This window comes from Sus scrofa, chromosome 17 (assembly GCF_000003025.6).
Source record: "Sus scrofa isolate TJ Tabasco breed Duroc chromosome 17, Sscrofa11.1, whole genome shotgun sequence".
NCBI lineage: Eukaryota > Metazoa > Chordata > Mammalia > Artiodactyla > Suidae > Sus > Sus scrofa.
This window is the reverse complement of record NC_010459.5, coordinates 46,659,306-46,673,239: the sequence shown is the minus strand read 5'-3', so window position 1 is coordinate 46,673,239 and position 13,934 is coordinate 46,659,306. Positions and strand designations below refer to the sequence as shown.

The 13,934-nt window shown below is 48.7% G+C and overlaps 1 protein-coding gene across 1 annotated transcript in view; it reads left to right on the top strand.

Annotated features, from left to right (window-relative positions):
* JPH2 (junctophilin 2) overlaps positions 7,914–13,934 on the top strand; it is a 75,025-nt gene continuing 69,004 nt past the window's right edge. Inside the window, 1 exon segment of the mRNA XM_021077520.1 lies at positions 7,914–8,810. Within this exon segment, the coding sequence (XP_020933179.1) occupies positions 8,432–8,810 (379 nt within the window). The 5' untranslated portion in view covers positions 7,914–8,431.

The following is a 13,934-nucleotide window of genomic DNA, read 5'->3' as shown; positions in this document are numbered from 1 at the left end:
ATGGCCAGCCCTCCCAAAGTTCCCTTCAAAGTTTGGTTAAAAAAAACAAAAACAAGCCCGTCCTCAGTTTCAGCTGGAGCAAACCCTCTTTTCCAAGTGGCTCCAAAGTGAATTTTACATATGCCATGTAACTTTGTTTTTTGTTTGTTTGTTTGTTTGTTTGCTTTTTAGGGCCTAACCTGCATCATATGGAGGTTCCCAGGCTAGGGGTCAAATCAGAACTACAGCTGCCGGCCTACACCACAGCCACAGCAACACCAGATCCGAGCCACGTCTGTGACCTACACCACAGCTCATGGCAACACTGGATCCGTAACCCACTGAGCTAGGGATTGAATCTGCAACCTCATGGTTCCTAGCCGGATTTGTCTCCGCTGCACCACGATGGGCACGCCCATGTATGCCATGTAACTTTTAATCCAGACCATCTTAAGCATACCTGTCACATTTCGTGAAAACTTGTCCAGCCATTTCAATGTCATAGTAACAGGGTTTGTTTCACTTTTATGTAGATTGCAGAATAGGTTTTACTCTATTAAAACACCCCACTGACTGTAGGGTTGATTCAAGATGGTGGGGTCTGGGCTTCATAAATGTGTGATTTGTGCTTGGGAGAGGTGGGAAGGGTATTACTGGAAAATCCCTGAACTTAAGTTGTGACAGACCCCAGCCAGTTACTAGTTTAATAACGGACCTAGTAATATCTGAGGGTCTGATCGTAGTGAGGGTGCCTTGCCACCACAGCGTTAGACACTGACAGAAGGCGCACTGTTTCGGATCTCTAAGGCTGCTGTTCTGAAACTTCCTGGTTTCAGGACTCTTACTTACCCTTACATATTGAGGATCTCAAAGAGCTGTTTATGTGGCTTATATTTATCAATATTTACCATATTAGGAAGTAAGAAATTTTAAAAAATACTCATTTAAAAGTAATCCACAAATCCATTTATGTTAAAATAAGTAATACTTTTAATTGGAAAATAACTTATCCAAAACTAATATTTAGTAAGAAGAGCAGCATTGTTTCACATTTTTACAAATCTCTTTAATGTTGGGCTTAATAGAAAACAGCTAGATTCTCATCTGCATTCAATCCCTTGTGATGTCACATGTCATGTGACCTCTGGAAAACTACACTTGTGAGAGACTAAGCATGAAAAAGGCAAATACTATGTTCTTTGAGATCCACTAACCTAGAACATTTAAGAGCTTCTGGTTGTAAAGGTAACTGCCACCCCACCCTGACTTCCACAACCAGTGTTTAGTTTCACCTTTCTTCCTAGAGAGAGGTGGAGCAAACTGGGCTGAACATGTTACTTGATGTAGGATTGTTCTTAAATCGCTTAAGTGTGCTTTTCAAATCAGTGGCCCAGTTATTCACTCAATTCTGCACATTAACAGAACTGTCACCAGAGAATGATGAGTGATGCACAGTCCTCTTATGCAAAGTTCTTAGGGGGTGTCGGGATTGAAAGGACAAAGTTCCAATGGCCGAGTAACCCGTTGACAAAATCCAAACTTGGATGAAAGCTTAGTTTTCCAGATTTGCAGGAATGAGGTATAAGCATTTACATCTTAGTCAAAATCAATATGCATCTTTTTTTTAAGACTTTTTTTTTCCTCTCACTATAGTTGATTTACAGTGTTCTTCTGCATTAGGGCCACACCCGAGGCACACAGAAGTTCCCAGGCTAGGGGTCAAATCAGAGCTGCAGCTGCAGGCTTGCACCACAGCCACAGCAACACAGGATCCGAGCTGCATCTGTGACCTACACCACAGCTCACTGCAATGCCGGATCCTTAACCCACTGAGCAAGGCCAGGGATGGAACCTGCATCCTCACAGACTAGCTGGATTCATTACTGCTGAGCCACAAGGGAAACTCCAAAACATGAATCTTGAAGCCCTAAATTACTCCGCTAAACCCAGTCGGGCCAATTTTAATATGTCTCCCTGATGGGAACATTTGATTTTTTGTGAGTGCAACTTATAGAACCAATGTTAGTCAAATTTATCCTGAAAAGTGGATTCAGATTGTGGCTTGAGAAATTTTTACTCTTGATGTTTTGGAAAGTAGCATCCTGACGTGTCCCTTTATTGAATAACTCTTCATTGAACACTCGTTCAAGTGCCTGCGATGCAGCGGGCACACTATCTTAGGAGCTGGGAATAGAACATCACATCCTCGGTGGAGAAAATGCTATGGAGAGAGGATTGAGAGACAGTAAGGGCTGGGGCAGGGGGAGGAGTAGCTATTTTATTTGGGATGGTCAGAGAAGCTTCTGTGAGAAGGTGACATTTGAGCAGAGATCTGAAGAAAGGGAGGGAGCCATGTGGATAGTTGGGGGAAGAGCCTCTTGGCAGAAGAACAGACGGATGGCTGGCTTAGAGCAGGCGAGGCCACAGAGGCATGGGTTGGGCAGACTGTGGAGGTGCTCATTTTAAAGATTTTGACCCCGAGGAGATAGGGAACCTTTGGAGGGGGTTGGAGGAGAGATGTATCAGACTTGTCTTTTAGAAAGAGCACCGGCTGTTCTGTAGACAAAGAGGGGAGCTGGGGGAGGGGAAGGGAGACAGGCTACTGCCATACACCAGACAGTATCTCCCAGTGGCTCAGACTCCTGACAGTGCAGGAGAAAAGACGTATTCTGAAGTTATTCTGAAGGTAGAGCTGAAGGGATTTGCTGATGGATATAGGGTATGAGAGAACAACTGGGGTTAAGAATGACTCCAAAGCTTTCTGGAAACTTGGCTGGAGGAGCAGATCTGGGAGGAGACTGGGAGTTTGGTTTTGATCTTGGCAAGTCTGAGGTGCTTGTGAAATATCATGGAGAGATCAAGTCAGCAGTTGGATATGCGACTAAAGATCGGGAGAGGAGTTCCCGTCGTGGCGCAGCGGAAACAAATGCGACTAGGAACCATGAGGTTTCGGATTCGATCCCTGGCCTCGCTCAGAGGGTTCAGGATCCAGCGTTGCTGTGAGCTGTGGTGTCGGTTGCAGATGCGGCTCGGATCTGGCGTTGCTGTGGCTGTGATGTAGGCTGGCAGCTACAGCTCCGATTAGACCCCTAGCCTGGGAATGTCCATAGGCCTCGAGGGCAGCCCTAAAAGGACAAAAGACAAGATCAGGAGAGAGATATCTTCTGAAGATAGAAATTTAGGAGCCATCAGGAGGCAGGTGGTAGTGAAAGCTCTGTGAGACCTGGGAAGTAAATGTAGATAATTGGTCGAAGGGCCAAGCTCTGGGCCATTTCCAAGGTGTAGATTTCAGGGGAATGAGGAAGAACTAGCAAGACTTGAGTAGGAGCAGCTGGTGAGGCTGAAGCAGAACCAAGAGCGGAGCCCGGGAAATCGAGAGAAAACACTGCTCCAGAAGGGGGTTGTCAGTTGCCACTGATACAGTGTGGAGAAGGAAAGATGAGGACACAGAGATGAGCCGGAGTGCCAGGTAGCACTAAGGAAGCGTTCGCCTTTTTTTTTTTTTTTTGGAATGAAGGTGACCTTTGCCACATAGGGCTCTTAATTTGGGGGAGGAGCCCTAGCATGTCCGAAGCCACCTAACTCAGCCAGGTAACTTGTCTGAGGAGACGAGGCTTCTTCAGCTGAGTCTTCCATGGCTGGAAAGGAACCCAAGTGGCTTTCTGTGTGCAGTTTTTTCTGTTCTGAATCTTCAGTCCCTTCCTCTCCACCTGCCCCAACCCCTGCCAGGAAGCAGTCACGCTTGAGAAGTCAAGAAAGAAACAGAATAATGTATTGGGGAAATAAAAATAAAGAAAAAAGAAACAGAGGAAGCAGGCAACTGCCCCCCTCTGACTAAAGAACAGAACCATAGAGCAAGGCAAGATCTGAGAGAAAGAGAGAATGGAAGAGCTACCTTTAAAAACAGTTTAAAATTCCTTCCAATTTGAGTACATTGCCTTTGGTCTGAAGAACTTGGTTTTCTTGGAGTTCCCGTCGTGGCGCAGTGGTTAACGAATCCGACTAGGAACCATGAGGTTGCGGGTTCGGTCCCTGCCCTTGCTCAGTGGGTTAACGATCCGGCGTTGCCATGAGCTGTGGTGTAGGTTGCAGACGCAGCTCGGATCCCACGTTGCTGTGGCTCTGGCGTAGGCCGGTGGCTACAGCTCCGATTCAACCCCCTAGCCTGGGAACCTCCATATGCCGCGGGAGCGGCTCAAGAAATAGCAACAACAACAACAACAACAACAGACAAAAAGACAAAAAGACAAAAAAAAAAAAAAAAAGAACTTGGTTTTCCTAAGAAAGTCTGTGGTAATATGCCTGTGGCCACAAGGGGTCTCACCTTTCCTGCAACACGCTGGTTTAATGGCCAATGCCAAAAAGCGGTGAGACCAAGTCAGGCAAAAACTTTACTTCCAACTTTTAAGACTTCAAAGTGTCCCTTTACCAGTAACATACTTTATCCATTTAAAAAGCAGAAAACCACAGGGTAAACAAGTATCAGGAAGAGAAAGGAGCGCTGCAGTGTCAAGTCAATATTTAGGGGTTGATTCGTCCATCTTTAGTGACCATTTTACTAAGTATGATAGTTTGAACAGCAACTTATCATACGAGGATAATATTAATAAGAGCTAACATTTTTTAGGTGTCTAGTGTGTTTTAAGCCTTTTTACAGCATTAACTCACCTAATTGTCACCAAGCCTTTATAAAGCAGATACTATTATCCTTACTACCAAGAATCCTTTGAGACAGGTATTTTACAGACCTAGAGAACTTGTGGCTTAGAGAAATTAACAGTTGGTCCAAGGTCACACAGCTGGTGAGGGGCAGAACTGGGATTTGAACATAGATCCTACCCCGCAACTATCTACCCTACAATAGCCAGTAATATGGGGATGCATACATTTGGACATTATTAAGAAACTGTGTCTTAATTCAAAAACATACAGTGGTTCTTAGTCAGGAATGAGAGTCAGATTCGTCTGAAGAGCTTTGAAAAAGAAAGCAAGTGCCCAAACCTTCTCCCAGGACTGTCTAATTCGGGAGATTGGGGATGGGGTGGGATTCTGTTTAAGTTCCACGGTGATTCTTACCTGTATTTTCCCTCGATAGGGGACCACCGTAGGGAGCTGGGTGGATGACCAGTGGTTACGTTTATGCAGCAGAACAACGTGCTGGGACACAGTAGCCACCCAGCCTTAGAACAGGATTAGGGTGATTTGCTCGGCATTTAACTACAAAGGGTATTGAACTCAAACTCCTCTGGTTCCAGTTTGAGATGCTCTTCCTTTCGCCTGGAGAGCAGAGCTGGAAAGAAATGTGCGATTTCCCAAAGACCGGTCAGAAGTGGCAACAGCGGAACTCTCTAGGGCCAGCGTTGAGGTCTCCTCCGGAGTGAATCGGGCAAGCAGACTGTCAGTCAACCTGCTGGGGTGGCGGAGGGTGGGGATAGCAAGTCAAAACCTAGATGATAACAGTCTTTCTCCACTGCTATTTGCTATCAGTCAGCTTGGCAAACAGCAATAGTTAGAGCTCTGAGGCTGGGTGTTCCTACCTGGGCTCTTTAATGCTGGGGGCTGTGAACAACGAAGGAACCAAGGGGTAAGAACTGGGATCAGGAGTTCCTGTCGTGGCTCAGAGGTTAACGAACCCAACTAGAATCCGGGAGGACGCAGGTTCGATCCCTGGCCTCGTCCAGTGGGTTAAGGATCTGGCATTGCCGTGAGCTGTGGTGTAGGTCTCAGATGCTGCTCAGATCTAGCATTGCCGTGGCTGCGGTGTAGGCCATCGGCTACAGCTCTGATTAGACCCCCAGCCTGGGGAGCCACCAAATATCACAGGTTCAGCCCTAAAAAAAAGAACTGGGATCAGCTGGGGTTTAAGGAAGAGAACCTTTCTATTTTTTTTATTTTTTATTTTTGTCTTTTTGGGGCCACACCCATGGCATATGGAAGTTCCCAGACTAGGGGTCGAATTGGAGCTGTAGCTGCTGGCCTACACCATAGCCGCAGCAATGCCAGATCCAAGCAGCATCTGCGACCTACACAGCTCATGGCAATGCCAGATCCTTAACCCACTGAGGGAGGCCAGGGATCGAACCTGCATCCTCATGGATACTAGTCAGGTTTGTTACCACTGAGCCACAATGGGAACTCCCTATTATTATTATTTTTTTTTCCTTTTTACAGCCACACCTGCAGCATGTGGACGTTCTTGGGCTAGGGGTTGAATCAGAGCTGCAGCTGCTGGCCTACACCACAGCCACAGCAACGCCAGATCCAAGCCACATCTGCAACCCACACAGCAGCTTTCAGCAACGCTGGATCCTTATGCCACTGAGTGAAGCCAGGGATGGAACCCGCATCCTCACAGACACCATGTCAGGTTTTTAACCCACTGAGCCACAATGGAAACTCCTCTATGAATTTCCTAAACAAGAATACATCTTCTGGGAGTTCCCATCATGGCTCAGTGGTTAACGAATCCGACTAGGAACCATGAGGTTGCAGGTTCGATCCCAGGCCTTGCTCAGTGGGTTAAGGATCCAGGGTTGCCGTGAGCTATGGTGTAGGTCGCAGACACAGCTCGGATCCCACATGGCTGTGGCTCTGGGGTAGGCCGGTAGCTACAGCTCTGATTAGACCCCCTAGCCTGGGAACCTCCGTATGCCATGGGAGTGGCCCCAGAAAAGGCAAAAAGACAAAAAAAAAAAAAAAAAAAAAAAAGGTACATCTTCCGTGGTGACTTTAAGTGGCCTAAGTCGCCATGGGATTTGGAGGATGACACATAAGTTTGAAGTCACATAATAATAGTCTAATATTCTTAAGTGCCTTCTGTGCTGACTTTTTTGGAGATTTTTATCCTCCCCTCCAGTGTCTCTGTCTCTGTCTCTCTCTCTCTCTCTCTCTCTCACACACACACACACACACACACACAGACCTTCCAGTTCTCGGTGGCGCCCACCTTTCCCAGAATGACTCCGTGTTCCTGTTAACCCTGGGCTCAGTTGGGATTTCCAGTCTTTATCCTTGGCCATCAACCTCTTGTCATGGAGATTTATGTGTCTCTTTCATTGGAGTTTGGTGGGAAGCGGAGTGCCTGGTGAGGTCCCTTCGCTCTTGACCCTGCCCCCAAGAGCTTTCTAAAGTCTGGCCTCCCAGGCTCTTAGGACACCACAGCAAAAGAGAGCTTGCAAAGGAATTAAAAAAAAAAAAAATCCCAATCCTTGAGTTTTTCCAAGACGGCTTCATTCCAGGACAACCAGCAATGCTGTCTCAGACCTAGAGGGAGGCGGGCAGGTTCCTGGCCCCTTGGAAGAAAGAGAAGCAGTGGTCTGTGCTTCTTGCACTGGCTTTTTTTCTGGGGTTTTGGCAGGGTTGGGGGCGGGAGGGAATCTGGGGTTGTACTAGACTCAGATTCCGCTTTATCTTCCCCACTCCGTTTCCAGAGCCTCACCTCTCTTCCTGAGTTCACTCCTCTGCTTTCAAAGGCCTGTGTGAACCCATGGCCCGTTCCTTTCTCTTTAGGTCACCAGATTCCTTTATGGGGTTGGCAGTGCTGCTCTGGCCCTGGGTCCCGTCGGGGCATGTGAGTGGTGCCGGGGCTGAGATTTGCTAGCCTCTGGGCTCTAGGGGATTTTAAGTGTCCCAGGACTGGGTGTTCTGCTGGTCTTGCTCTCGCCTCCTGGCCTGCAGACGCCAGGGACCAGGAAGGTGGAAGAGAAGAAAAGCCACCAAATGGCCCCAGCTGCCCACACTTAGTTCCCAACTTCCCTTCCTGATCCCTCCAGCCACTCCCTGAGGCTGAAGCGCCAGCCGGTTTGAAACACCCCTCCCTCTTTGAAGGAGGCTGGGCCGGCCAGGGGGTTATTTTGGGAGCAGCTTCTGAGATCCAATGGCCTTGTTAGGGCAACACTGACCTTTCCATCCCGGGAGGAGGGCAGGATTGGAGAGGGGCGGGGCAGGGCGGGGGATCACAGCCCCGCACACCCACGGGGGTGGAGGAGAAGGGGGCCAGCGGGCTGCAAGAATTCAGCCTCGGGCTGGGGGCTGACACCCAGGAGGAATTTCTCCTCTGGAAAACTGGCCTGGGGACCCCTCCGCCCCAGCCCTTTCACTGTGCTTCTTAAAGGGATCGCGCCGGTTTTGCTGTGGCTCCATGGAAGCCAGGTTTGGGACGCTCCGTGGAGACTCTGAACCTTTCCTTCCTGCTTCCTCCCCAGCTGGCAGCCTTCCTCTGGCTGAGTGAGTGGGGGCCTCCCAGGCATGGCACTGACCAGCCGACCCAGTGCTGACTTGGCTCCTGGGCGCCTTCAGCCTCCGGTGGCATCTTGCTTACCCCCTCCTGGGGTGCGGCCGTGGTGAGTTGGGGGGACCCAGCCCTGAGCTGCTTGGAGGAGTCGCTGGCACCCCCATCGCCCTCTCCCCCCAAAAGCTGGAGGACGGTGAGGCGGTCAGGGGCTATGATGAGATGAGCGGGGGCCGCTTTGACTTTGATGATGGCGGGTCGTACTGCGGGGGCTGGGAGGGGGGGAAGGCCCACGGCCACGGACTGTGCACGGGCCCCAAGGGCCAGGGCGAATACTCGGGCTCCTGGAACTTTGGCTTTGAAGTGGCTGGCGTCTACACCTGGCCCAGCGGAAACACCTTCGAGGGATACTGGAGCCAGGGCAAACGGCACGGGCTGGGCATAGAGACCAAGGGACGCTGGCTCTACAAGGGCGAGTGGACGCACGGCTTCAAGGGCCGCTATGGAACCCGGCAGAGCAGCAGCAGCGGTGCCAAGTATGAGGGCACTTGGAACAATGGCCTGCAGGACGGCTATGGCACCGAGACCTATGCCGATGGAGGTGAGCCCAGCCTGAGGCTGGCGGACCTGGGGCAGGGGCCAGGCGGGGTGAGGAAGATGGGTGGAGGGTGAGAAGAGCCAGGGGTAGGAGGGCACAGAATCAGAGGGGCCGGGATGTAATTTGTTGTGTGGAATCGGGCAAGCGGCTCCACCTCTCTTGGCATTCAGCTCCTTGTTAGTAAAGGTGGGGCCCATTATGGGGCTGTTGAGAGGATTGGCAGGAGGGCTTAGTACAAGGCCTGTCATAGAAATACACATTCAAGACACATTCAGTAAGATGCTACAGCCACTCTTGCATGCTCGGTGTACAAACATACTCCAGAAGAGTTGGTGTCTGATGTCAACGTTGCCATGAAATTTATTTTCAGTCGACAGACTGAAGTGTTCATTCATCATTCATCCATCCATTCCCCACATTCCATCCATCCATCCACCTATCCATCCACCCACCCGCTCATTCATCCAACAATCCATCCATCCATCCATCCATTCAAGGACCTTTTTTGTTCAGTGCATGTCTCTGTATTACCACTTATCCACCAGGCGTTGTAAAAAGAGTTGGATATAAAGAGGAATAAGGTACAGCCCAGGGATTCAAAAGATAGGCTTGTAAACAAACAATCGTACACCAGAATTCCCAGTGCTGTGGCAGAAAAGAGACGTCAGAATTGAGGAAGGCAGGGACTGCTTTAGAGGAGGTGACATCTGAGCTAAATTTTGATGGGACAATTGTGAAGTGTGTAGAGAGCTAGTGGCCTCAGTGCAGAATGGACTCTTGACTGGGCTACCGATTGCTTCTGGATGATAACAGCGTTTCTGTGGCACAAGAGGGGCTACACAGCCCTGGCTGGAATTGGACAAGATCTGGTTCCAAGTCTCCTAAGTTTTCAGCGACCTCGAGCTGTTTGTAGAAGCTCGGCAAGTCAGTGCAATTCAGTTCTCCAGCTGCTTATGCTGGACACTGCGCTAGGCACTGGGGACGAGCAGAGAGCAAACCTCAGATTCTCCAGTTATGAAACGGAGATAATCCCCCAGCGCTGGCCAGGCATCAGTCACCTATGTAAAGTGGTGTGTAGGACACTCTTGCTGAAAGTTCCTTCCCTCCTTCCCTCTCCCCTCTCCGCACACTGAGGGGTGTGTGTGCTGAGGGCCCGTGTGTGAGTCACAGGGACACACATTTCTGGGAACTACAGGCTGATGTCCCAAGATGTCTAAAACAGGGGAAGCCCATTCATTCATTTGTAAAGCATCAGCTCTGTGTCCGGCACCATCCCACAGTCAGTCCCGGGGCGGGGCAGTAAACATGCAAAGTCCTCTGGGAGTGCCCTGTCTGGTGGAGAAGGCAGAGCTCAGCTGGAAAACAGAGATCTGTGCCATTTCCAGAAGTTACTAGGGTTATGAAAAAATAGCCCAGAAGGAAGAGGGTGATGGGGGCTAGATCCTCCCTCTACTGCTGGATGGGGTGGCCTGGGGGGTCGGGTGGAGGGGCTAGAGAGGGCAGACCGCAGGCAGAGGGAATGGCCAGTGCAAGGGCTCTGAGGCAGGACTGGGCTTGGCCCGTGTGAGGAATAGTAAGAGTGCCAAGGCGGCGGGAAGGCAGTGAATGAGAGGAACGGGCTGCCAGGTTGCGGGTGTGGGCCGGGTCATGTAGATTTGCAGGGCCCTGGTAATTGGGAGGCTTGCCCCCCTGGTTTGTCAGAAGTCCAGACTCTTCGCCCGAAACAAGAGGGCCCCACATCTGGGAGCCTGGAAGCTTTAGAGGTCCTCTCTCCCAGTGCAACTCTCCAAAATTAGATGTGGCCACTGCTTCGGAAAATCTCTTTAATCAACCTGTCATCGGTTCCCCCAGGGTTTGTTAAGGACCTGCCCTTTGCCCCCTCCTGGGTAAGTGCTGAGGGGAATGTGGGCGAAGGAGATCCTGTGATCAGGAACCGCTGAGAGTCCGGCAGCCCTGGATCATGACCCTGCCCCATCGCATTATTTAGTCTCTTGGAGCCTTAGTTTCCTTCCATCCCTAAAATGGACTAATACTCATCTCTCCTAAGACGTCTCATGGGATGATTGTGTAGTGGCTCTTTATTACTATTAACTATCATTCATTTATTCTATACATATTTATTGAGTGATGATTAGGAAGCCAGCACTGCAGTACACTGGGGGGGGGGTGTAGGGGGGGAGAGTGTCGAAATGAATGGAATGGAAAGGTCCCTGCCTTCCAGAGACTCTAACACATTGTGTTGGGTGCTGCACTGGGATGTGCCGGGGACTCAGGGAGCAAGAAGCTGGCAGCTAAGCAGACTGAGGCATTCAGGAGGGCTTCCTGGAGTCAGTGGCAAGCCCAGCTCTGAAGTTTGGAGGAAGCCAGGTGACAGGGATGGAGGCCAAGGGAGACCAATGTGTAAAGACTCTGTGGTCCAAAGCTTGTGGTCCTGTGGAGATCAAGCTGAAACTCCCACCTCACCCCCAGTTTTGAGAAGTAGTGATCCGAGTGATACTATTATCCCCTTTTCTCCGCTCCCTGCCTTACCTGGCAGTTCAATGTTACAGGTGTCTGGCTGCCCAGACCAAAGAAAAGAGTAGATTTCCAAACTGGAGGTGTTGGCCCTTTCCTAGGTGGCAAAATAAATGGAGTGGGTCGTGACCTGCATTTTTTTAAATGAAAGAATAGAATACAACAGAATGGAACAGAATAGAACCTATCCAAGTGTTTCATAGAGATAAGATCAGGTATTGTTTCCTGACAGGTTCATTCAGTTGGAGATACATATATTGCGTGTGTATCACAATGTTTGTGTTTATGTGCGGGTCATGACTCAAGTATATATATATATATATATATATATATATATATATATATTTTGTTTGTTTTTGTTGTTTTGGTCTTTTTAGGGCCGCACCTGTGGCCCATGGAGGTTCCCAGGCTAGGGGTCCAATTGGAACTGCAGCCGCCGGCCTACACCACAGCCACAGCAACCTTGGATCCCCAACCCACTGAGCGAGGCCAGGGATGGAACCCACAACTTCATGGTCCCTAGTCGGATTCATTAACCACTGAGCCATGACGGGAATTCCACAAGTATATTTTTTTACTGCAGGTCATGGTCAAAAAAGTTGGAATATCACTGTTGTAAAGTGACTTGACCTGACATCTTCATGGAAAGCCCTGCCATTCCTAAATCCACAGACCCTCCCTGTCGCTTTGGCTGGGCTTAAACTCTCCAGTTCTCTGGTGGTCAAGGTAAAGGAGCTCCAACCTCCCAGACTCTGTCCTAAGCCTCCTGGCACCCTTCCCCCACTCCTATAACCTGGATTCCTCCCCTGGCCATATATAGCAAAGCTAAAAATAGCTACTGACTTAAAGCCCAAAGCCAGCACACAGCTGACCCCTAAGTAATGTGCCATGTGGCTGCCTGGCGGTTCCCACCCCAGAGACCCACTGACTCCAGGACTAGAAGGGGCCACTAGTGATCTTTGCTTTCCGAGGACCTTGCCCTAGGCCTGAGCCTTGGCCTCAGATGCCCATACATGGCCCCAAACTGCAAGCAAGGTGTGTGCCTGTGTATAGGGACTATCTGTGTTTTTCTGGGAGCTGTTTCCTCCAAGAGCCAAAGGATTCTGCAAGTAATCTGGTGCTCAAATCTGCTCCAGAACCACGGATCTAGCCCACCAACCCCCTCCCCAAAATGCACAGTGGGAAAAACCAAGCCCAAGGTTAACTTCTTTTCATACAGCTCGTGATAATTATAGGCACCATTTTTGGAGGACAAACGGCTGTGCCTGGTGCTGATCTTGGCTCCTAACATGTTGAGTTATTTAAACTTTCACAACAACCAGATGGGGAAACTCTTATTACCCCTATTTTATGGACAAGGAAACTGAAACAGAAAATTTAAGCATTCTCTCTCACGATCTTCTAGCTGAGAAAAGGCAGAGGTAGAATTTGATCATCATAAGTGATAATTAAATTTTTGTTTTTTGTCTTTTTTTAGGGCCGAACCTGAGGCATATGGAGGTTCCCAGGCTAGGGGTCAAGTCAGAGCTGTAGCCACTGGCCTATATCACAGCTCACAGCAACGCCGGATCCTTAACCCACTGAGAGAGGCCAGGGATCAAACCTGCATCCTCATGGATACTAGTAAGATTCATTTCCGCCGAGCCACAAGGGGAACTCCAAATATTTTATATTATAAATATTTTGATGAATGACAATAGTGAAAAACAATCAAGACTGGCTACTCAATTTAGGGGACATGGTACAAACTGAAAATGTGGGGCCCTTCAAAATCATTCAGAATTTCAAGATGGGGACAACAGAGCAATGAGGTGTGGAGCCCTTCTAAGCGCAGGGTCCTGGGTGACGGCAGGGGTTGAATGGCCGTGAAGTTGGCTTTGACAGCAGCAACAACTGTCTCCACCATCAGTGGAGTCTTTGCTAGTTTCTGCCAAGCTCTGCGATAATAGTAATAACCGTTTCTACCATTTATGGAGTTTTCACTAGTCTTTATATATTAGGCTCTGTGCTAGGAATTGTACAGTATTATGTTATTTTGGCTTCTCCTTCTCCTTCTTCCCATGGCGTGTGGAAGTTCTTGAGCCATTGCAGCGACCCGAGCCACTGCAGTGACAACACCAGATCCTTAACCCACCGTGCCGCAAGGGAACTCCCCATTTAGGCTTCTTCACAGTCCTCTCATCACTACACCAGTGATGCTCAAGACCTATGTGTTTAGTTCTTTTAATTTCACTCAGCAGTGTTTTTGCGTTCTCAATAACTGGCACATCTTTTGTTTCTGTTTTTGCTTTTTTAAATGAGAAGCATTTCTCCTCCTTATATGTTATTGGCTATGTAGATTTAAGTTTCAAGTTCTTTTTATAAGACTAGAACTTAACATTTAAAACATTGAGGGCTTTTGCATAGTTTATAAGAATTTAACAGAGATTTGGAAATTTTTAAATGCACTCCCCTTGTGACACAGTTAAATTCAGCCTTCTTTAAACACCAACCCAATATTTCCATTAACATACTACTTACATCAATAAGTAATAAACTATAATTTATTAGTGTAACACATTAATAATCATATACATCTTATTCATTATAAATTCATTTTTTCAGATGGATTTT